Source organism: Cuculus canorus, chromosome Z, assembly GCF_017976375.1.
Source record: "Cuculus canorus isolate bCucCan1 chromosome Z, bCucCan1.pri, whole genome shotgun sequence".
In the NCBI taxonomy this organism is placed as follows: Eukaryota; Metazoa; Chordata; class Aves; order Cuculiformes; family Cuculidae; genus Cuculus; species Cuculus canorus.
Window position 1 is genome coordinate 44,281,870 of NC_071441.1, and position 21,834 is coordinate 44,303,703.

The 21,834-nt window shown below is 39.5% G+C and overlaps 1 protein-coding gene across 9 annotated transcripts in view; it reads left to right on the forward strand.

Annotated features, from left to right (window-relative positions):
- The window catches only part of PIGG (phosphatidylinositol glycan anchor biosynthesis class G), a 95,527-nt gene that overhangs the window by 24,086 nt on the left and 49,607 nt on the right, over nt 1–21,834 (forward strand). For 4 of the 9 annotated variants that reach the window (XM_054053496.1, XM_054053497.1, XM_054053494.1 and 1 more), the window contains exons 9-11: nt 9,838–10,289; nt 17,448–17,639; nt 19,934–20,243. In XM_054053496.1, the coding sequence (XP_053909471.1) occupies nt 9,838–10,289; nt 17,448–17,639; nt 19,934–20,243 (954 nt within the window). Of the gene's footprint in view, nt 1–9,837; nt 10,290–10,719; nt 10,895–17,447; nt 17,656–19,933; nt 20,244–21,254; nt 21,304–21,807; nt 21,834 lie in introns of those variants that run through there. The other 5 variants (XM_054053499.1, XM_054053498.1, XM_054053500.1 and 2 more) reach the window with 4 other exon arrangements.

The following is a 21,834-nucleotide window of genomic DNA, read 5'->3' on the forward strand; positions in this document are numbered from 1 at the left end:
ATGAGATGATGACGTAGTCCCTTCAAGATAAAAGCAAACTTTGTCACTTAGGGAAATATTTGATGTTTCATCACTTTCAGGTGGAACTTTCTGTGTTCCGATTTGTGCCCATAGTTCCTTGTCCTGTCACTGGGCACTGTTGAGAAGAATCTGGCCCCATCCTCTTGACACATACCCTTTAGATATATATTAGCATTGATAAGATCCTCTCTCAGTGTTCTTTTCTCCAGGTTAAACAGACTGGGCTTACTTTGTGGCCCTTCACTGGAATCCTCTCCAGTGGTTCCTTGTCTGTCTTAAACTGGGGAGCCCAGAACTGGACACAGTACTCCAGATGTGGCCTCACTAGGACAGAGTAGAGGGGGAGAATGACCTCCCTGCTTGCTACGCTCTTCTTGATGCGCCTGAGGATACCATTGGTCTTCTAGGCCATTATAGCACATTGCTGGCTTATGGTTATCTTGTCCACCAGGACTTTCAGGTCCTTCACTGCAGAGCAGCTTTCCAGTAGGTCAACCCATAACCTGTGTTGATGCATGGGGTTATTCCTCCTTAGGTGCAGGACTCTGCACTTGCCTTTGTTGAAGTCTTTATTCTGTCCAGGTCTCACTGAATGGCAGCACAGTCTTGCAGTGTAGCAGCCGTTCCTCCCAGTTTTGTATCATCATCAAACTGGCAGAGGGTACACTCTGCCTGCTCATCCAGGTCATTAATAAATGTGTTAAATAAGACTGGGCCCAGTACTGACCCCTGGGGAACACTGCTGGCCCCAGGCTTCCAACTAGACTCTGCACTGCTGATGACAACCTTCTGAGTTCTGCCATCCAGCTAGTTCTCGATCTACCTCACTGTCCACTCACCTAACCCACACTTCCTAGTCTTATTTATGAGGATGTTATGGGAGAGAGTGTCAAAAGCCTAGCTGAAGTTGAGGTAGACAACAGCTACTGTTTTCCCCTCATTTACTCATCCAGTTACACCATCGCAGAAGGCTATCAGATTGGTCAAGCATGAATTTCCCTTGGTGAATCCATGTTGACCACTTCCGAAAACCTTTTCCTCCAGGTGCTTGGAGATGACATCCAGAAAGAGCTGTTCAATCACCTTTCCAAGGATGGAGGTGAGGCTGACTGGCCTGTAGTTTTCTGGGTCCTCCTCTTGGAAGACTGAAGCAACACTGTTTTTTCTCCGGTTCTCAGGCATCTCTCCTGTTCTCCATGATTTTTCAAAGATAGTGGAGAATGGCTTAGCAATAGCATCTGACAGCTCTCTCAGCTTTTGTGGCTGCATCACATCAGGGCCCATGGATTTGTGGCTGTCCAGTTTGCCTAGATGATCTCTAACCTGATACTCCTCAACCAAGGGACAGTCATTTCCAGACTTACTCTCTTTCCTCCAGTGCCTGGGATTCCTGAGGGCTGACCTTAGCAGTAAAGACAGAAGCAAAGAAGGTATTTAGCAACTCTGCATTCTCTGCATCCTCCATCACGAGGGCACCCACCTCATTCAGCAGTGGGTGCTTATTTTCCCGGCTTCCTTTTGCTGCTGCAGTACTTGAAGAAGGCCTTCCTGTTGTCCTTGACATCATTTGCCAGATTTAATTCCAAGTGGGCATTAGCCTTCTTTGTTGCATCCCTATGTACTCTGACAGCATTTCTGTATTCCCGCTAAGTGCCTAGTCCCATTTCCCACTTTATGTAGACTTCCTTCTTTCACTTGAGTTTTTCCAGAAGCTCTTTGCTCATCCATGCAGGCCTTCTGCCTCTGTTGCTCAATTTCTTACTCCTGGGAATGCACCAATCTTGATTCTGGATGAAGAAATGCTTAAATATTGCCCAGCATTCTTGGACCCTATTACTTTCTAGAGCCCTAACTCATGGGATTGCTTCAAGTAAGCCTTTGAAGAGGCTAAAGTTAGCTTTCCTGAAGGCCAGTTTTGTAATCCTGCTTGTTGTCCTGCTGCTTCCATGTGGGATCCTGAACTCTACCGTCCTGTGGTTGCTGCAGCCAAGGCTGCTCCCAACTTTCACATAACCAACCAGACCTTCTTTGTATGGTAGTACAAGGTCCAGCAGCACTCCTCTTCTTGTTGACTCTTCCACCACTTATGTCAAGAAGTTATCATCCATGCACTGCAGGAATCTCTTGGCCTGTGTGTGCCTGGCTGTGTTGTCATTACAGCAAACACCCGGGTGGCTGAAGTACTCCATGAGAACCAGGGTCAGCGATGGTGAGGCTGCCTGTAGAAGGCTTTGTTGGCCTCCTCTTCCTGATCAGGTGTCCTGTAGAAGATGCCGACAACAGTGTCCCCCACATTAGCCTACCCCTTACCCATAAGGTCTATGGTAAGGTAACCTTACCATAAGGTGTGGTTATTCATCCACACCTAGGCAGATCTCGATACATTCCACTTGCTCGCTCACATAAAGAGTAGCCCCATCACCTCACCTTGCTGGACTGTTTTTTTCTAAAACACACATAGCCATGTGGTGGTATTCCGGTTGTGTAAGCTGTCCCTCCATGTCTCTGTGATCACAATGAAGTGGTAGCCCTGTGAGTGCAAACCTGTTTATAATTTTTGCTGTCATTTCTGAATTTGTGTTGTTCCTTCTTGGAAATGTTGCTTTTCTGAGGGAAGCCTTGAACTGAGAGTAATGCCCTTGAACGAGAAGTAATGCCCTTCTCTCCTGAAGACAGGTCTTTCTCCTTCCTTTTCAATTTTCTTCAGTGTGATTAATTTCAGTGAAAGTGCTTAAAAAGAAGATAATTGATAGCACATGGTGTTTCATTCTTATGTTTATATTTATCAGCCTCATAAGGCTTAAGTGTGTCTGTTGATTATTTAGGTAGACTAAAATAGACTAACAAGTCAGCTAACACATCATCTTAATGAATTCAGGGTAAGAAGTTTCATCTCAGGTGTGGCGGCTGACAGAACCGTCTTTGTAAGCATAAATCATGGTTTGCGCTTGGTACTGACAATTTTTGTGTCAAAGTGGTGCTAATGTCTTGCTTCCAAAGCTGGTGATGCTTTTGTCGTTTTTTTTTTTTTTAAAGGCACATAAAAGAAGGAAGTAAAATTAACTAATATGGATGAGGAAATGTGCTGATTGACATGCCTTGTTGTACAGTTTGTTAATGCTGGTGGTACTTAGGGGCATGTTGGTCTTTAAATGCACTCAATTAACTTCTGCGATTTCTGAGGGCCTTTATTAGCTTTCTTTGTTTTATTTTAAATGAGGTAGAAATTATTCTTAGAAAAACTAAAAGAATATGGTCTTGAAATAATAATAATTAACGATCTCGTGCATTCTATAGAAACATAACATTTACTTGCTGGGCAATGATAAACCCCGCTATGGAAGAAAAGCTCATTTTTCATCTTAATTGTTACCGGTTTTTCTAATTTTAGGAAATAGTAGGAATCTAAAAATTATGACTGTCTAGACCTGCATAAAATTTGTGGATGTTCAATTTCAATAGAAGTTGAGAGCAATAAGAATGGATTATAGCTTTTATCTTCTAGGTTGATAGACTGAAATCCTTCAAGAGTATCTGTGACCAGAAATCTTAGTTATATGGCTTATGATGAGTTAATTCCTTGTGACATCCAATACTGTAGGAATAACTTTATGACCCAGGAAAAAAGCTTTCCTATTACATCAAAGACTGGAATCTAGGAAGATGCGGCTATTCCATGTCTCTTACTAAATTCTGAGTAGATTTTTACCAGGTTCTGTTTGACGGTTACAAGCATTTTGAATTTGGCCTGAATTTCATTTTCATCTGTTGGGTGGGATGTTATTATGGGTTTCATTCCCATCTACTCTTGGCACATTTTTATTCTTGTTGGTGATAGACAGCTGCTGGTGTGAAAAACTTCCTGCAGGTGGCTTATATATTTCCAATACAGCTGCTCTGTCAGTAATCACAGCAGCAATTGCAAAATGTTTCCTAGTATTCAAAACTCAAGTTGGATGGGAAGGCTTTTCTTATGAAAGGAATTAATTGTTAGCTTCCTGATGGAGGCAAATAAACAAATACTGTAATTCACAAACATTCGTGTCCCACTTTCTGTCCCTTTTTCCAGTAGAATATGTAGACTTTGGAGGAGAATTTAAATATCTTTATATGCTGAGTGTTGATCCTGAAGGGCCTTCTATGTCAGTTAGGAATATTGAGATTATTACTTACTCTAAATATGTCTGAATCCAAGTGTCTGTGACCTGTGCATCTCCACAGTGCTAATCTGTGTGTGGGCTCCACTTCTGAAAGAGGTCTGAGGCCCTGCTCTTTGGTAGTGGAAGCAGAATCCTGAATCAGGGTCTTGCCAGTTTAAAAAGCTGGAAGCCTTTTCTATGTTCATGCTGTACAGTAAAACGGAGGTGTTTTAAAAGTAATTAAGATAAGCTCTCCTGTTAATGGCTTCAGAGCTTTTTTTTCTTCAAATTGTTTCTGTAAAGATTCTCTGAAGTGCTTCTCATTTGTAATGCTTTTTTTTCCACTGTGGCTGAATATAGAAACTGATTACCAAGTTCATGAATTTTCTGAAGACCAGTGCAAGCAGTATTAGCATCTGCCTTCTGACTGTTATTTATAGGTTCTGATTTCTGTTTCTAGTAGCACCAGTCCCTTCTTTAAGGCTTTAAGTGGTTCTGCAGCCCTTTACAAATTCCAGAAGGCCATCAAGATTTTTAACTTCTTGTTCATAGCTTTACTCTAATTGCTTGCTAGTTGGCTTAAGTACGATAATTACTATTAGCAGTTGTATTTTTTCTGTATTTCTGATATAAATCCAAACCAATATTTTTTTGAAAATACAACACAAAAATTAAAGCGTGTTAGATACAGCTTTTGAGAATTTTCATTGTACAGAACTAGTGTTTTTTCATTACATAAACAAAATGTCCCTTATTCTGTTTATTTCAAAATACCCTGTTCTTTTTTAAAAAAAAAATCTGTTTTTTCTCTCAGTGTGAACAACCAAATATTTTTATGAAATTTTATGTAATTTTTTTTCTACATTTTTTGAATTGTGGAAAAAAAGAAATGGTGATTGGGTAGTTTTCAAACGTGATGCCAGGCTTCTGGGAAAATGTAGGAGCAAGTACGGCCTGTAGATCTCAGTCACAGAGGAGTTATTATCACTGGGAGTCAAGATTGGGTGCATGGAGCTCAAATATCAGAAGGAAACAGAATGACAAGTATTTAAATTTTTGCTGATGGTAAGCATGTAAAATAAGGCTTTTCATCTGAAAAGTGATTGTAAAAATTCCTCGGGCATTAACCATGAATGGTTAATTTCTGTGAAAAACAGCTTTACTGTCAACCATACAGAAACCATGTAACTGGAATTGGACCTAGAAGACAGACTACAGGAGGGTTTATTTCAAAGGGAAGAAAATGTGCATTTCATAGGCAGAGATGCATGTATTCCATTGTTTATGTACTGGCACTTCTGCAAGTCATAGAATCTTACAATCACTAGGTTGGAAGGGACTCACTGGGTCATCAAATCCAATCATTCCTAACAATCCCTAAACCATGCCCCTCAGCACCTCATCCACCTGTCCCTTAAACACCTCCAAGGAAGGTGACTCAACCACCTCCCTGGGCAGCCTGTTCCAGTGCCTGGTGACCCTTTCTGTAAAAAATTTTTTCCTGGTGTCCAGCCTGAACCTCCCCTGGTGGAGCTTGAGGCCATTCCCCCTTGTCCTGTCCCCTGTCACTTGGGAGAAGAGGCCAGCTTCCTCCTCTCCACAACCTCCTTTAAGGTGGTTGTAGAGAGCAATAAGGTCTCCCCTCAGCCTCCTCTTCTCCAGGCTAAACAACCCCAGCTCCCTCAGCCACTCCTCATAAGACTTGTTCTCCAGCCCCCTCACCAGCTTCATTGCTCTTCTCTGGACACACTCCAGAGACTCAACATCCTCATGCCATTGGTCTCAGCCCAGTGGTCCAGCCTGTTCAGGTCCCTTTGCAGAGCCTCCCTACCCTCCAGCAGATCCACACTTCCACCCAGCTTAGTGTCATCTGCAAACTTGCTAAGGGTGCACTCAATGCCTTCATCCAGGTCATTAATAAAGACATTGAACAGGGTACTGAGCCCTGAGGAACTCCACTTGTAACTGGCCTCCAGCTGGAGTTAACTCCCTTTACCACCACTCTCTGGGCCCGGCCATCCAACCTGTTTCCAACCCAGGAGAGTGTGCGCCTGTCCAGGCCAGAGCTATGTTCAAAGATAGGGCAAGGAGGTCAGTTTCTGCATTACTTAATTACTAATTCTGATACATCAAACCTTAAAGCTGCGTTGGCCTGGTTTATAGGCTTAAATTGAAAGCCTGGCACTTTCAAATTTCTAAACTGAAGATTCTGTATTAAGTATGTTTGCCAAGATATCAGTGTGAGTCATACAAGTCTTTTAATGTCTGGAGTGCCTGCTGAGTTCCAGAGCATTTGAAGTGTTCAGCAGCTAGCAAGACACAACTATGAGAGTAGGACATAAATTTCTGTGCCTGTAAACCAGATCTAAAACCTAAGCATTAAGTAATCCTAGATCAGGCTGTATAGAACACTGTAATGATGTCATTCCTGCTAAGGCACAATTAATATATAAAGGATATAGAAAAACTTATTGAAGCTATTTTCAGTATTTCTTAGATCTTGGATGCTCAGGAGATTATAATTTGCAGGATAAATGTTCATCTTGCATAGTGACTAACTCTGGTTAGAAATGTGGTTTATCAATAAATGCCGTTGAACTTTAACCCATTGAATTCAATACAGGAGTAAATTCTTTTCATTGGAGTTGTTAGGGTCAGACAAGCAGGCAAGAAATAACGGATTTCTGACAGTAGGAAGTTTCACACTAATGCCATCATTTTCAGGAGGCTTTTGCACATTCCCCATTGATAACACATTGCTTCTTCAGTTTTCATGTCAGTGCTGACAGCAACCAGATTCAAGAGAACAATCCTTAGATAAATTTTTGTTATGTCTTATAAAGAAGACGAATTTTATTGAAGACTGGTTCTTTCCCTTTTGTTGATTTCAGATTCCTTTGTCTTTGCAAGCAGATCGTGCTTATGTGCTTGCTCATTACTTAGTTAGCGTAGGTCTTTAAGTTGTGCATGTTAGAATTACTGAAGTTTAAACTTTGTAGTTTAGTCATGTGCTATTCTTGTCTCAACTTTGTGAATTTCGTGGTCTTTGGTCTCTGCACAGATTATATCTCTACCTTGTCCTTTTGTTTCAAAATGTAGCTCATGCATTTAATTTCTGGAGTAGAGTATTAAGCAAAAAGTAGTGGACTTTAGAGCACCAAAGAAATTTCAAATTATATTAAATCTAGATTAGGCTAGTTTTTCAGATTATGACTTTTTTTGTGCTGAATTTTTTAGTGTTCTGCCCCCAATTAAGGTTGTGAAGGTTGTGTCTAACCTCATGGGGATTATTTTTTTGGTTGGTTTGTTTCTTGTTTGTGGGTTTGGTTGGTTTTTTTTAGGTGAGGTGATTTTGGTGTAATATATTTCTTTAACAACCCAATAAATGGAGGTGATATGAATAGGTGATAACTCCAACTATACCTCCTGCATATTTTGACATACATCTTTTATAAAATCTTGATTTTGCAAAAGTTGTTTTCCTCAAAGTGGTATTCCAGATAGTGTTAACTAGCTTCTTGCATTAAGTGTTCTTGTTGTCCTCTCCAGCATATGTTGTCTTGCTTAATGAACAAAAATACGTATGCTGCTGTCAGTAAATCTTAAACATAAGTGAGACTTGTATCTAAGATGCTCAAGGATATTTGTTGTGACCTGCTCTGATGTTAGTGAGTTTCTATATTATTTAAACAAATCATTTAAACAGTTCAGGAATTGTAGTACACTGTGCATGTTTGAATGTGAGTATATTCTCTGTGAGATTTATCTGTATGAATATTCAAGGCAGTTTTTTGAAGTTTGTAAAGGTTTTCTAAAGTTCGTTTTTAATGCCAGATGTAGGATGGTGAAGTGGTTGAAGTGTGCAGTTAAAGAAATAAACATAAAAGTAGGTTCAGAGATCTTTGTTCTCAATTAAAAATGGCATGCAGTACTGTTGATTTCACTTTCAAGTTGTTATCAGGTTATCAAAATACCATTTGAAGGTAAACTCTTTGATATTCTCTAATAGAGGGAAAATGCTAAATGATTTTTGGCAGTCTGTTTCCCAAAATGCTGCACAAGTGAATGACCTCATTTGTTAAAGTATGTTAAGAACACCTTGCTGGCCCTGTTGGCCTCCAGAGCTGGGGTGTTTGTCCTGCCTTGCTGCTGGAGCCCAGCTGTGCATGCCTGGCCTGGGCTGTCATCTCCAACTCTGGCTCGGACTTTGAGGAGAACTTAAGCAGACGGAGATTCCTCCAGTCAGTGACCTCTCACACTTAGGTAGGCACACTGGGCCTGTCAGTTTCTGATGCAGCTTGGTGATCCGTGTCCACTTTTCCAGTTGCTGACTCCCTGACCTCTCTTGTACTCTGATCCATCCAGCTGTCCTGGTGGCCTGTGGTCATCTGTGGTCTGTAGCCTCACTCAACTGTAGTCATGGGTATTACAGGCATATGGGTCCAATCACCTGTGATCTGCTCAGGTTGCTGGCGTTTGCTTTTTCTCGCTCTGGTCTCAAGTTGCTGGCTCGCAGGTTTGTCCCAGTTACTTATAGTGATACCTTACAGCATCTGCAGGTGGGCCGTGGAGTGGAGTTTCACAGAAAGATAGTTAGGAGAGGATTTAATTTAAGACATGCCAGATGATGGTGATCAGATACAGGGCTCAGTCAGAGAAGTGTACCTGCTTATATATGACTCTAGGCCCTTTATCCTTCCTCCTCTCACTTTGTCCCCTGCCTTCAGCCTGTTCCTTACTCCTCCTTTCCCCCACCTTTGACACTTTCCTGAAGCATTACTTAATGAGTTTGCATAAATCCACAGGCGCCCTCGGATATCCATAATACTTATGCTCTGTCACTTCCTCCTTATCTGTTACGAAGTCCAGGATGATGTTCTTCAGAGCTATGCCTGTGGTTTCTTAATGGCCTGTCAACTAATGACTAAAGAGTTTTGATCATCTTTATCTTGCCACTATGGCAAGAACCAGATGCTCTCACCTTATACTCTTTTTAGCCATATCATTGAAGGCAGTGATGATGAGGCAATTCCAAGTAGCTGCTGTGAACAGGAAATTGGACTAATGAGGGCATTAGACAAAGAATGTTATGGCTTTAGAAAGGCACAGCTTGTGGAGAAAATAATAGATGGGTTAGGTGTAACGTGGATTTTATGAAGAAAGACACATTTCAAGCTAAGCAAGGTTAAGGGATGCCATCAGTCTGTCTGCAAATAACTTCTGTTAGTTTGAATAGTGAAGTCTGTCACTGTGCTGGGTTATGGGTAGCAAAGATTTAAGCTCTTAGAAAATGACATATTATCTATATCTGAAGTTTGATTTCTGCAGGATTTCTATTTTACAGATGTGCAATGGGGAGAGAGTTTGTTTCAAACCTTCTTTCACAGCATGGTAGGAAATCTTAAGCTGTACAGTTGTGATGATTATTCATAGATACCTTTCTTCCCTGTAAACAGAATGTAATTTTGAAAAGTATATATTGGAATGCTTGCTAAACAGGTTACATTAAAATAATTATTTTATAAATTTTGGGGATTTAACAAGGTAGAAATTACTTCTCTTACTGTTTATCTTGTTTACATAGAGGAAATTACTGTAAGCACAGTATGAATGCTTGAATAAGTGAAATTTTTACACACTTTCACCACTTCTTTTGTTTGTTTTTTTTTATTTACAGAATCCAGTTGTGTCCAGTTCCAGCTGGTCAGAAATAAATGTGCTGATTCTGGCTGGAACAGTTGGCCATGTTTTGAGTTTGGGGGCAAGCAGTTTTATAGAAGAGGAACATCAAACTTGGTATTTTCTTATCAATACGCTTTGTTTGGCTTTGTGTCAGGAACTTTGCAGAAATAATTTTTTTCTGAAAGAAAGTGACCCTCGACATAACACCACTGTGAAACAGAATTTTGATAGTGTAAAGGAAACCTCTCAGTGCAAGAATATAGACATTTCAGCAGCAGATAGTTCAAAATTGGGCAAGGACACCTCTGAGTTCTTAAAAGGATCATATAAGTGGATAAGCTTAGCAAGTCCATGGGTCATCCTCATTTGCTGTCGGCTACTTCGATCATTGAATCAGACAGGCGTCCAGTGGGCACATCGTCCAGACTTTGGACATTGGTTGACCAGGTGGGTATCTTATTTATTGTCATACTTTCTATCTTATTTAAGAATTAACATATGTTTCATTCGGTGAAATATGTTTACATTTCTATACAGTGTCTATATTAGAGACGCAAAGTGGGTAGATGGTGAAGCAACAAGGAATTTTTATCTACTGTTTTATGCAGAAGTAATTCCTTGTGTACTATCAATAGTATATAATCTTTGCCCTGCATCATGACCTATCCTGTGTAATTGGCCTTAATTAGATAGGGTCATCAGAGGCAAAAAGTAAATATTTTCCATGTATAAGTCAACAGTGGCAGGCTTGGGAAATTGAAAAATGCTTAATAGAATTAAACCCTTGAAATTAAGGCAAAAGGTTCTGCTCAGTTGCAAACTTTATGAAGTTGCTGGAGGAGATGCTGCATGTAATATTCTTCCTTGTCTGTAACAGACATTTGACGTGTGGGTAGAAAACTGAAGGAATTTTTTGTGTACAAGAAGGATAATTTTACAAGAAAGGGAATATTTTACAATTTGAAGTATACTGGAAAAGATCTTCTACTTATTATTCTACCTTGTAGTATTGTGAAGAACTACACCAATTATTCAATGATAAAAAGTACTTGAGATTTGAACAACTTCTGTGCTTCAGCTCCTGGACAGGCAAGTAATACCTTGTGACTGACTACTCAGGGTTTTGCAGACAGCAGATGAGGAGGGTTTGTTAGGTAAGATAGAGATTTTTTGCCAGTATCTTGTAATATGTGGGTGAAATGTCATTCAACATTGATTAATAGCTACATGAGCAAATGAACTAATATGAGACTTGTTACTTATTGGCAGCCTCACAAATAAGATACTAATTGCTGTGACAAGCATGAGTGCTGAAAGACGTGAGTTATGAAGGACTTTATCACATAGCAGTTGTTCTATACTAAAGTTTTCACTGTGCATTCTTCTTGAGATTAGGTAAGGTGTTGAGGAAGGAATGTCACATTCACGGTGTTAAGTCTGCATAATAGAGGACTCTGTCATTGTAAGCTAAGCCAGTATGTGAGTAGGTTTAGTTGTGATTTGATCTCCCAAAGATTCATTTGCCCATTAATTTCCTGAGCAAGATGTCTTCTTCAGACTGTCATTCCTTTTCTTTGGAGTATTCTAGTGCCACAATCCCGTGAAACAAGGATATTCTTGCAGATCAATAATTGTGTTTGTTCCAGACATGTGATTTTGCTCCTGTTGTCCACCAGGAATGTTTACTGACACTTGGAAATGTTACTAGCCTGGTAGAAATTGTGCGTGTATACCTGGACTTAACTTCCAAAGACCCTGTCTCAGTCAAGCATGCTCCCACCTCTGATTTCCTGGTGCTAGATATGGCTACAGAGCAGCAAAACCTGTTACAGACTTGGGCTATGGGACTCGTGAAGACACCACACGTGGGTTGTAGTCTGCAGCTAGAGCAGGTGCTTCTAGGGCTTCCTGGTTTATAACAAAAGAGCAGAGTGATCTGGAACAGATTGTACAGGCCTTTGATCTCCAAGCGTGGAGGCTCCACAACTATTCCAGGCAACCTGTTTTCTTTTCCACGTGCAAATTTTCCTTATGTTTAAATAGAATTTCCTTTTATTTCGCGTCCATTGCCCCTTGTCCTTATACTGGCTGCCTCTGAGGAGAATATGGCTTCATAATTTTAACACCCTCCAGCTCCAATCAGGCTGGTGAGATCAATACTGAGGTTTCTTTTCATGGAGCTAAGCAGTTTCAGTGTTTTGAACTTCCATTATACGACAGATGCTCCAATCCCATCATCATTCTCATAGTCCTTTACTATACTTCTCAAGTACGTTCTGTCTTTGTCAGTACCCATGGGGTAACCCATAACTGGACACAGGACTGAGCAGAGGAAGAATAACCTTCCTCAACTTGCTGGTAACTTTGTTCACAATGCAACCCCAAATGCTGTTGGTTATCTTTGCTACAAGGGCTCATTTCTGGCTGATGATCAACTTGCTGTCCACCAGGATGGTCAGAACCCTCTCTGAAAAGATGGTCAGCCTCTGATATGTCCTGATGTGTGTACCTATTTGTTCCAAGGTAGAGGACTTGCCTCTTTCCCCTTGTTGAACTTCATAAGGTTCCTGTTGGGCCATTTCTCCAGTCTGTTGAGATGCCTCTGAATGGCAGCAAACCCGTGTGCTGTATCAACCACTCCTCCTAGTGTTCTGTTGTATGCTGTGGGGGCAATCTGCCTGACAGTCCACATCATTAATGAAGATGTTAACCAGCATCGGCCTGCGACCCTGGGATTAATCACTAGTGACTGGCCTCCACCTGGGCTTTGTGCTGCTGATCACAGTTGTGTGATCTCAGCAGCTGAGCCAGTTTTCAGTGTACCTCACTGTTCACCTTCCTAGCCTGGACTGCATCAGTTTGCCTGTGAGGGTGCTATGGGAGATGGTGTTGAAAGAATAGTTAAAACCAAGATCAACAATGTTGTCTGCTCTCTGCTCTTCCACTGAGCTAGTCACCCCTTCAAAGAAGTCTGTCAGGCTAGTGAAGTGTTACTTCTCCTTCATAGAGCCATCACACCCCTATTACCCTTTCAGTAAGGCTGAAGTATAGCCGCTAGATATCAAAACCAAAACTTCAGAATTTACAGGAGAATTACTCATTCTATTTCTCCACCAAATTATAACCTCACATTGGATATATTTGCTTGGGTCTTGAATCAACTAGAAGAGAAAATGTACTACAGCTGTAATTTTAGCCTACAATTGCTTGTTGGGATATAATGGTATATTAAAGGAGTTTACAAGGATTACAAGGCAAGGTGCCTGCTGTGTTGCTGATCCCCTCACTGGCCTTCTGTTTCACCAGCATAGCTATTGCTTTGTCAATATGGTAAACTAAATCATTGAATAGATGTGGCTGGAAAAATAACCCTAAGGCAGAGTGAGACACTGTTGGCTTTTAGATGAATCACTTCCCACTCTGATTTACCATCCAGCTTCATAGGCAAATGGGTTGGCTTAGTAACGGGAATGCAAGGAGAGAAAAGTGTGCAGCAGCACTGCTGGTATTGAAATTCCTATAGAAACAAAATATGGAAGTATCTGCATCTTATGAAGTGCTGTAGACATAAATGTATCTTTCTTTCTCTCCTTCTTGACATTGTCAAGAATTCTTTACAAAAAAACAATTCCCTTTCAAATCTGATTGAGAAAGAAATAAGGATTCAGAATTCTACTCTGTGGGCTTTAAAATGACTGTGTAACAATACACAATGGTGTGCCATGGCAGGCTAAGAGGAGATGTCATTGGGGCTGCCACAGTTCTGCCTTCTTTTCATCAGTGTAACCACTTCTGCTGTGTTTAGGGAGCAGGTGAAAGAGCAGAGTCTTAGCAGCCCTGGCCCAGCCTGGCTCAGGCTGCTGTGGAGCTACATCCTGAGTTAAATCAATAGAGCAGTTTTTAGCCTAGCAGGAGAATATAATGTATGTCACCATGCTGACATACGCCTCGGTTGCTTTGTAGGGTTAAAAGATTGCCCAAATAGCAGCATTTGAATGTTCTGGACTTGAATGATGGGATATAGGTGAGTCCTTGGGTCTGAAATGGTTCGCTGGATGTGCTTCAGAAAGATTGGTCAATGATGCAATTAAATTGTTACATATTGTGTGGTTTGTAGAGTATCTGTGAAATCCTGTTTGGTAAGCATTGTTGTTTTCTGTGGTCAGAGGTTTTAATGTCTTTCTAGTTTCTTCTTCAGGAGCAAACAGGGTGGTAAAGATGTCTGTTTCCCTAGTGTTTTGATCAGGATTGAGATGGTGTTTCCTTACAGCATAAATTCAAACTTGGTGATAAGCTGAGTTGTATAAAGAATTTATTCCTCTTCCCAAAATGCATTGCTAGTCTGTAGGGTTGTTTGTTGTTCTATTTTTAGTATGTGTTTAATTTGCATGGTTATGTCTTAATAGCACATTTTTTAATAATGAGGAATAAGAACGCTACTCAGATCATGTTAGCCTTGTTAGTATGAGTTACAATAAATCTACTCAGGCTTTTTCTAGCCAGCCTTCTGTTTTGTCTCTAAGATACACAAACTATCCCCTTCCTGCTCCCCTGCATTGACCTTTTATACACCTGTGCTCATGCTCAGGCTAGTATTTTGCTTGTGTGGACAGTCCTTAAGGGGCTCAGCATTTGAAAGACTATTGTGCAGGTTTGTGCATGGTAAAATGTAAGCTGAAAGATACAGAAAAGTAATCTACCTGTAGTGTGTGGGATTTGGCTACTAGGGATGCATGCAGGGATGCATTCAACAGTGCTAAAGTAAGGAAAATGTTCTTTGTAATTTGCAGAGAGACTCTCTGATTCCTGCTACAAAGGGAAAAAAAAAAAAAAAGAAAGGCATCGGTGGTATAAAAGGCAAAAGAAAATCAGACAGTGGGCGAGTACATGCAATTTACCTGAAAGTAGAGTTTTCGTTTTAATTAGTATTCAGTTAGTTTCATTTGACTGTTAATCTTGGTTAGAGCTGATACTTGGAAGGTGTCAGAGCTGCTACATGGCTCACTGTGGAAGGGATGAAGCTGAAAATGACAGTGTTGGCTTGAAGAGAAGTCACTAGATACAACAGCATGGGAAGATGATAATGTCTTTTAATAATGGACTTAACCATCCCCAAGTGTTCTTCCTCCCAAAGCCAGCATACCATGTGACTCCTGTGTATTCTATTGCACATAGCAGAATTAAAGTAAACTATTTAAAAAGGCTTTGTCCACGTAAAATGAGTCACGTGCATATTTATAATTCCTTTCACTCTACCTGTATTTGCAGTAGTGAGGTGAGGTCACGTCAATGGAAGGAAATGTATTTGGTCTTCATTCTGATACTGGAAGTATGAAAGTGTAGAGACCACAAGCTGTTGCTGTAAGAATAGATAGCCAAAGCTCTCTTTTTTCCCCTTCCCCACTCCCCAAATTTTCTCTCAGGAAACTATTGGTTCTTCACTTTCACTTTTGTGGTTTGGGCAAATCCAACTACATTTCAGTTGAGATCAGAATAATATGTCGGTGCTTGTGTGGCTGAATTCTATGTTGAGCAATTACAATTGCTTTTTGAAAATACATGCTAATTTAATATGCACTTAGCTGCCTAACTGTAACAACCTTGTCTGGAAAATCTTGAAACTGTAGGTGGTTTGTGCTGGCCTGAGTTCACTTGCTGTATATCCTTTTGTTGTTTCTTCAGCAAACTTTGTGAACTGGAGTAGGGTTTTTTTTGTAACAGACTTACATGGTTCAAAAAAAATCCAAACCAAAAATCACAGAGGACTGTTATGAGAAAACCTGGACATGAGTATAAATGCCTGTGTTAGCACCATTAATGACTTTGTGCACATAACTTTGAACATACCCTTGCTGTCCACTGAGCCTTCTCTGAAAATTTTCTTTCTTTTTGGGGGAGTTAGTGTGATTTAGAATGTTTACTGTGGGAAGTTGCAGCTGCTATTGTGTCTTGCTTGATACAGCACCAGCAATTACTTTTTACAGGTAGTAATGTTCTGCTTTTTTAGATCAAGACCAAAGAAGATGATGATATGCTGGTATTTATACCTTATTTGTTGTATCTTGCTCTTATACAGTGAACAGCCAAGGAGAGTACAACCTGAAAGCTTTTAAAATTTTCCTCAAAGATTCATTGGAAAGCTGCAATAGTTACTAAATTAGTTCTTTATGCGTTGATCACAAGAGATGGTTGTATGCACTTCACAGGTTACTGCAGCAATCCGTTCACTGCTTCTACTGTTTCCTTCTGTAGAGGAAGACTGATACTGAGAGGAAACATCAAGAATGCATTTTCTCTCCTATAGTGTTATGGTTCTTACTGCTGGCCTGCAGAGAGCAGTGCATCTCTTGGTAGTCCTTTTAAGTTGCATGAAGTGCTTCACTGGGTTTTGCAGGGAGTGCAGTGCAGTTTTTCTGCCTTGTATCCTTTCCTCTGTGACTTTCCAAGCACAGCGGCTGAAACAGCTATTAGTCAAACTCCCAATAAAGCATATACTAAGGAGTAGGAAAGTAAATCTGTTCAAAGTACTAGAATTCTGATTAAATCAAAGATAAAACTAGATTTTCATAATTGCAGTCAGAATTAATGGAGATAAAAGCCCAGGTTTAGTGCAGCTTGCCAAAGTTAGTGGTCTTTTATCATGTGCGAAACAGAAGAAAGAGCCTTGGGCTCTCACCCTCTACATGTTGTTCTTAACAGAAAGTTGATCTAACAAAATTAGTGTTTCTATGCCATTTGGGATTCTGGCTGTATTAATAATTCTTGGATTACACTGGACTTTCTGAAATCGCATAGCTAGCTGTGGTATGGGTTGAGTGCAGGTCTTTACCTTAACCTGTTACATTTTGCAATGCTAATCGATATCACTTAGATTTAAATACATAATATTGGCAGCATGCGAAATGAAGTTCCTATGATTCTGGAATGAGTGTTACCTTTTTAGGATGCGGAGGAACAGACTGTATGTATCATCTTCTTGGCCATGATACTAATTTTGGGTCTTTATCTCCTGTATGTATTGATCCAGTACAAGATGATGTAATCGTGAAAGGAAATCATTCTATGCTAATGTGTTTGTGTGTGTATGTTTTAAATTATGTAAATATATTTCTGGTCATTTTGGCTAGGTGATGTTTTTTATGTCTAAAATTAAACAAATCAAATATATGTACAGATATTTAAAAAAATAATTTCTGTAATGTAAAAATCTGTTTTTTTCCTTATGCTAGGAAATAAAATGCTGTAGCATAAGCAAAATGCACTGTTTCAAAATTTATCAATTACAAACCCCTAGTTTAAAAGCATTAGACACTTTTCCATTATGCAATATGCAGTTTAGTTTTTATATAATTAACAGAATAACTAGCATGTGGTGGAAGACAATTATTACACTTTTAAACATGCTCTCTTACTAGAAAAACTCATTAACGAAACTGCTTTTCTAAAGGTACTAGCATATTTTACCATACTTCCTGGAAAAGTTGTGACAGATATTTAGTGCTGTGATTAATTTGGAAATACAGGGCTGTATTGAAGGTTCTGTCAAATGTGTTTAGCAATAATTACAGTGGTTTGAAGAGGCCTTTTTGTTTTTGTTTTTCCCAGCTCTGAACATAAATCTGAGCTCTCCTTCCTGGCTGCAATCTCACTGCTTATGATCTTCTTTCTGGTTCAAAGAAAATGCTCCCTGGTTTCAAAAATTGCTATGGCACTTGGGCTTCTTGGAATCTACAGTTATCGGGCAGCTATTGGCAATGTCATATTTCCATGGCAACATGACAGCAAAGATATTTCAAAGTAAGTTAACCAACAGGTATGTAAATCTATCTCTAGAGAGGTGTTAACACTTTCGGATATCAGGGGATGATGTGGTAGGGGATGTTATGTCTATGCTGGAATGACGTTCTTATGAATAAAACTCTATTTTGTAGGTGGCAAGCACTCAGTTCGTGTCGCGTATATGTAGTTTTGAGCCCCATGAAGTGTCTTTTAACTATGACAGATCAGAAGCCAGTCAGATAAGAATTAGTATGACAAAAGTCCAATTTTTCCTACAAAGACCCCTCCAAACGTGGTTTCCTCTTTACTACATTTAGCAGACCGGCTGCCAACGTGTTTTAGGTACTTCCTGGTTTTGAAAAATGCTTAAGTGGTAATTGGGAGAGTTACTTTTCCTTATCTTTCCTTTGGAAGTTAGTGTTCTGTAATGAGTGGCCTTTCAAGATGTAACCAAATCCTTCTTGGGGTCTTGACTGTGCTGCACAATGCAGAATAAGGACTTTTTGTGAATGTTAAGTTTCTTGTAGAACTAGTCTGTACTGTAAGGAAGCTGCAAGCTATTTAACCGATATCTACTTTTAGAATGTCGCTAAGTGGCTTTAGTTTTTTATGACAGTTTTTACGGTTGGATTGTACCTGGCTTTGTAGCCTTAAGTTTTTCTAGATGTCAGGGAGCTTCAGAAAACTTCCAGAGTCAGTTGAGACATTTGAGGAAGAGAAAGGGATCATGGAAAAGAAGTTGTAAAACAATTACATTCTGGATGTAACTAACTTTTTCTCACAGTCATTTTGAGTTTGATATGCATACAAATGGTTTCTGTTGGAGGTTCTTAATAAGGGGCCAGAGATTGAGACTACGTGCTGGGATGGAAAAAAACGTGCAGGAGTAGATCTTGGGACATACAGAAGATCACATTTGCTAATGATGCATGTTTTATAACAAATTTTCAAAGTATGTTGAGATATATTTACATGCATTCTATCTCTCCAAATATTGAAAACAATTCTAGTTGCATACTGGTGTTAAGTTAATGTGTGCTAGCTCTGCTGGATGCAAAAGTAATGGTGATCTATACTTGGTCTGCAGGATTTGGCACTCTGTTTGAAACGTGTGATTTTTAAGTCTGATAGTAGAATCCTATTTTACTCAAACTATTTACTTTAATAGTTCTGTAAATTTACTATTTACAGAAGAATACTGTCCTTTCAGTACAAAGAAAGATATTGTAGTGGAGGACAGAACATTAAGTACAGCAGTTGAGCCGCAAACAAAATGCCATTAGAGAAATAATGGAGTATTTAAAGGCAAAGCATTTACTGGTAACTTGTTCATTCTATAGTTAGCATATTGATTGCAATTATAACAAGAAAGGTACAGGCTTTTTGAATTATTTCACCCTAAATAAGGAGTGCATATGGTGATTTGATCAGATTATGTTAAACCTTTATATATAATCTCTGATTATATACTGGTTTAAAAATTACTGTCCAGTTTTGAAGCTTTACATCCTTTAGATACTCTGTGTAAGCTGTTTGGTGAAAGCTGGTAGGGTTAGCAAATGCATATTCAGACCTTTGTGTTAGTTCTCTTCACGGGGAATTAAGAGGCAAATTAATTTATGGGCCTAATGAATACAGCAATAGTGCTAATTACATTTCCATTTTTTTTGTAATGGGATTATTTAGGGATTTGAAAACTGTGTGCAGATACAATGAAAAAGTGTGCTGGCATAAACCAGCATATCTGTATATCTGCAGTTGTATAAGATCAGTAAATGTTTGAAATATGCAGAAATTTCAGAGTGAAATAAAGATCTTCATATACCATCACTGTCTTGTTGGTTGGCTAAAAAGAAACACCTTTTTGTGTGAATGATTTGTGAAAAATCACTGAACAGCTAAAAGGGAATATTAATTTTTAAGTCAGTTTGATTCTTGAAATAAAGTTGCCATATCACTCTAAGGAGTATTTTTGAAGAAATTCATTATGCTACATAAATGGCATGTTTATATGAATATATTTGTAGATCTAGACCTTGAATAGTAATAACAGACATTTATTTTGGTTACATTGATTGACATATAAAATTATATTTAAGGCTAGTTTTGATTTTAGCACAAACTGTTTTCTATAGTTAACTTGGAGGTGTTGTAATTTAAATATGAACCATTTTTAGAGGTTTTTTTAATTTGAGAAAGCTCTCTTGCTCCTCTTGAAAGACTTTTTGCCCTGTGACGTAAATATTAGTAAGTCGCTCATTTTTCTGTTTTATTAATTCTTATTACCTTTTTTTTTCCAATTTCCTCTTTAGGGGGATTACTGAAGCTCGTTTTGTTTATGTCTTTGTTCTTGGCATAGTCTTCACTGGCACTAAAGATTTACTAAAGTCACAGGTTATTTCTGCAGACACCAGCGTGAAGAGTACAGGATTATGGGAAGTGTACAGTGGATTGGTTTTACTAGCAGCCCTTCTGTTTAGACCTCACAATTTACCAGTCTTGGTATTTTGTCTGCTGATTCAGACAGTGATGACAAACTATATCTGGAGACCTTTGAAATTTGATGCAGCACAGATTTCTGTCATGCACTACTGGTTTGGCCAAGCTTTCTTCTTTTTTCAGGTAAGCTGAATACTTCCCTGCTACAGAGGTGGGAGGGGAAATAATTTTTGAAAGAATTATTGTTCATTGTGAGTAAAATGCCAACTAAATCTCAGAGTGGAAGAGTTTTGTGAGTCTACAAAATTTTTCAGTTTCTAACTGTATTATTAATGTATCGTTTTCAGAATCGGGGAAAGATACATACCTTGTTAACTTATCCTCAGTATAGATTTACTAAAGTGTTAATAATATTGGAAACCTATACCAGAGGCAACTTTTGATCTGGTAGTGGGCCTCCTAAGTACTGTTCTGGTGATAATAAATTTCAAAATTTCAGCTCAGTTGATTAATGCCACCTGCCCCAGTAAAGGGCAAGTGGCTTTTTGTCTCTGATTCTTGAGGCTTACAAAACCTTTGGCAGCATCACAATAGTTCTACATACAGTTTAATACTTGAAGGGAAATTCTGTGACAATGTAATGTCTCTTACGTGAATCAGAAAGAATTGCCCTTCTTATTATATCAAATGATATCTTCTTTCCTAAGGAACCTCACTAATTTCAATAACATAGTTGTCTGCATTGCAAATAAGGTTGCAATTCCACAAAACCTTTCCATAGCATCGAAGCTGGAGAGGGTCTTTCCACTTCTAATAATGTTGGAAACTTAGTGTAGCAGACTGTCTCGAGAGGGCATTTGTTAAATTGGGAATTGGGTTTTTTCCAGTTTAAGAGGAGAGGTTTTCTGATCTGTTGCAGAATTTCAAGGTGAGACCTGTGTGAGCTTTGATTTTGAGGCATGGCTGAGGACCTTAAAACTCTCGTCAAGCCTGGGTTACCTCATACTCTGTTTCTGATTCTGTTAGTACTGACTGAGGATTGCTTGACTTTGTCCTGAGAGTATGTCAGGATACAGGATTGCTGATGGGGATAAGACTGTCGTGATTCATCCCTTCCTACTCAGTTTTCTTGCTCGGAGGACGTAACATTTTGTTGCTGAATGACTTCTATGTGTCTTGAATGTCACTGTTCAGGAAGTCAGCGATGATTATGACCTTCTGAGAGCAGCCCTTATTGAGGCAGGTAAGAGGCTGAAGGCAGAGCCTTCTCAATACTGAGGTACTAACCAAAAGCAGCTGCCAGAAATTAATCAGTGGGTAGTCTGGCTAGAAAATCCTGGTTGTGGGAAATGGGCTGAGAAAGAATGGTTTCAGTGGTACAGTTGGCTGAGAATTTCACAGAGCCACCGAATCACAGGAAAGTTGAGGCTGGAAGATGCCTCTGGAGATATTCCGTCCAGCCTCCCTGAGTCCAGTGGCAGGTTAACCAGATCACATTGGTCTGGACTGTCTGGTCTGATTTTAAGTACCTGAAAGGCTGAAGACTTTGTAAACTCTCTAGACAGTCAGTCCGAGTGCTTGACCACCCCAGTCAGATTTTTTCAGATGTTTAAACAGAACTACTTGTATTTCACTGTGTGTGCATTACTTTTCATCCTTCTGCTAGTCTCTGGTGACTTGAGAAGGTCAGAGTCTGGCTATGTCTTCTTTACCCACCCTCATTGAGTATTTATACACGTTGCTACAGATCCCTGCTGAGCTTTCTCCTCTTGAA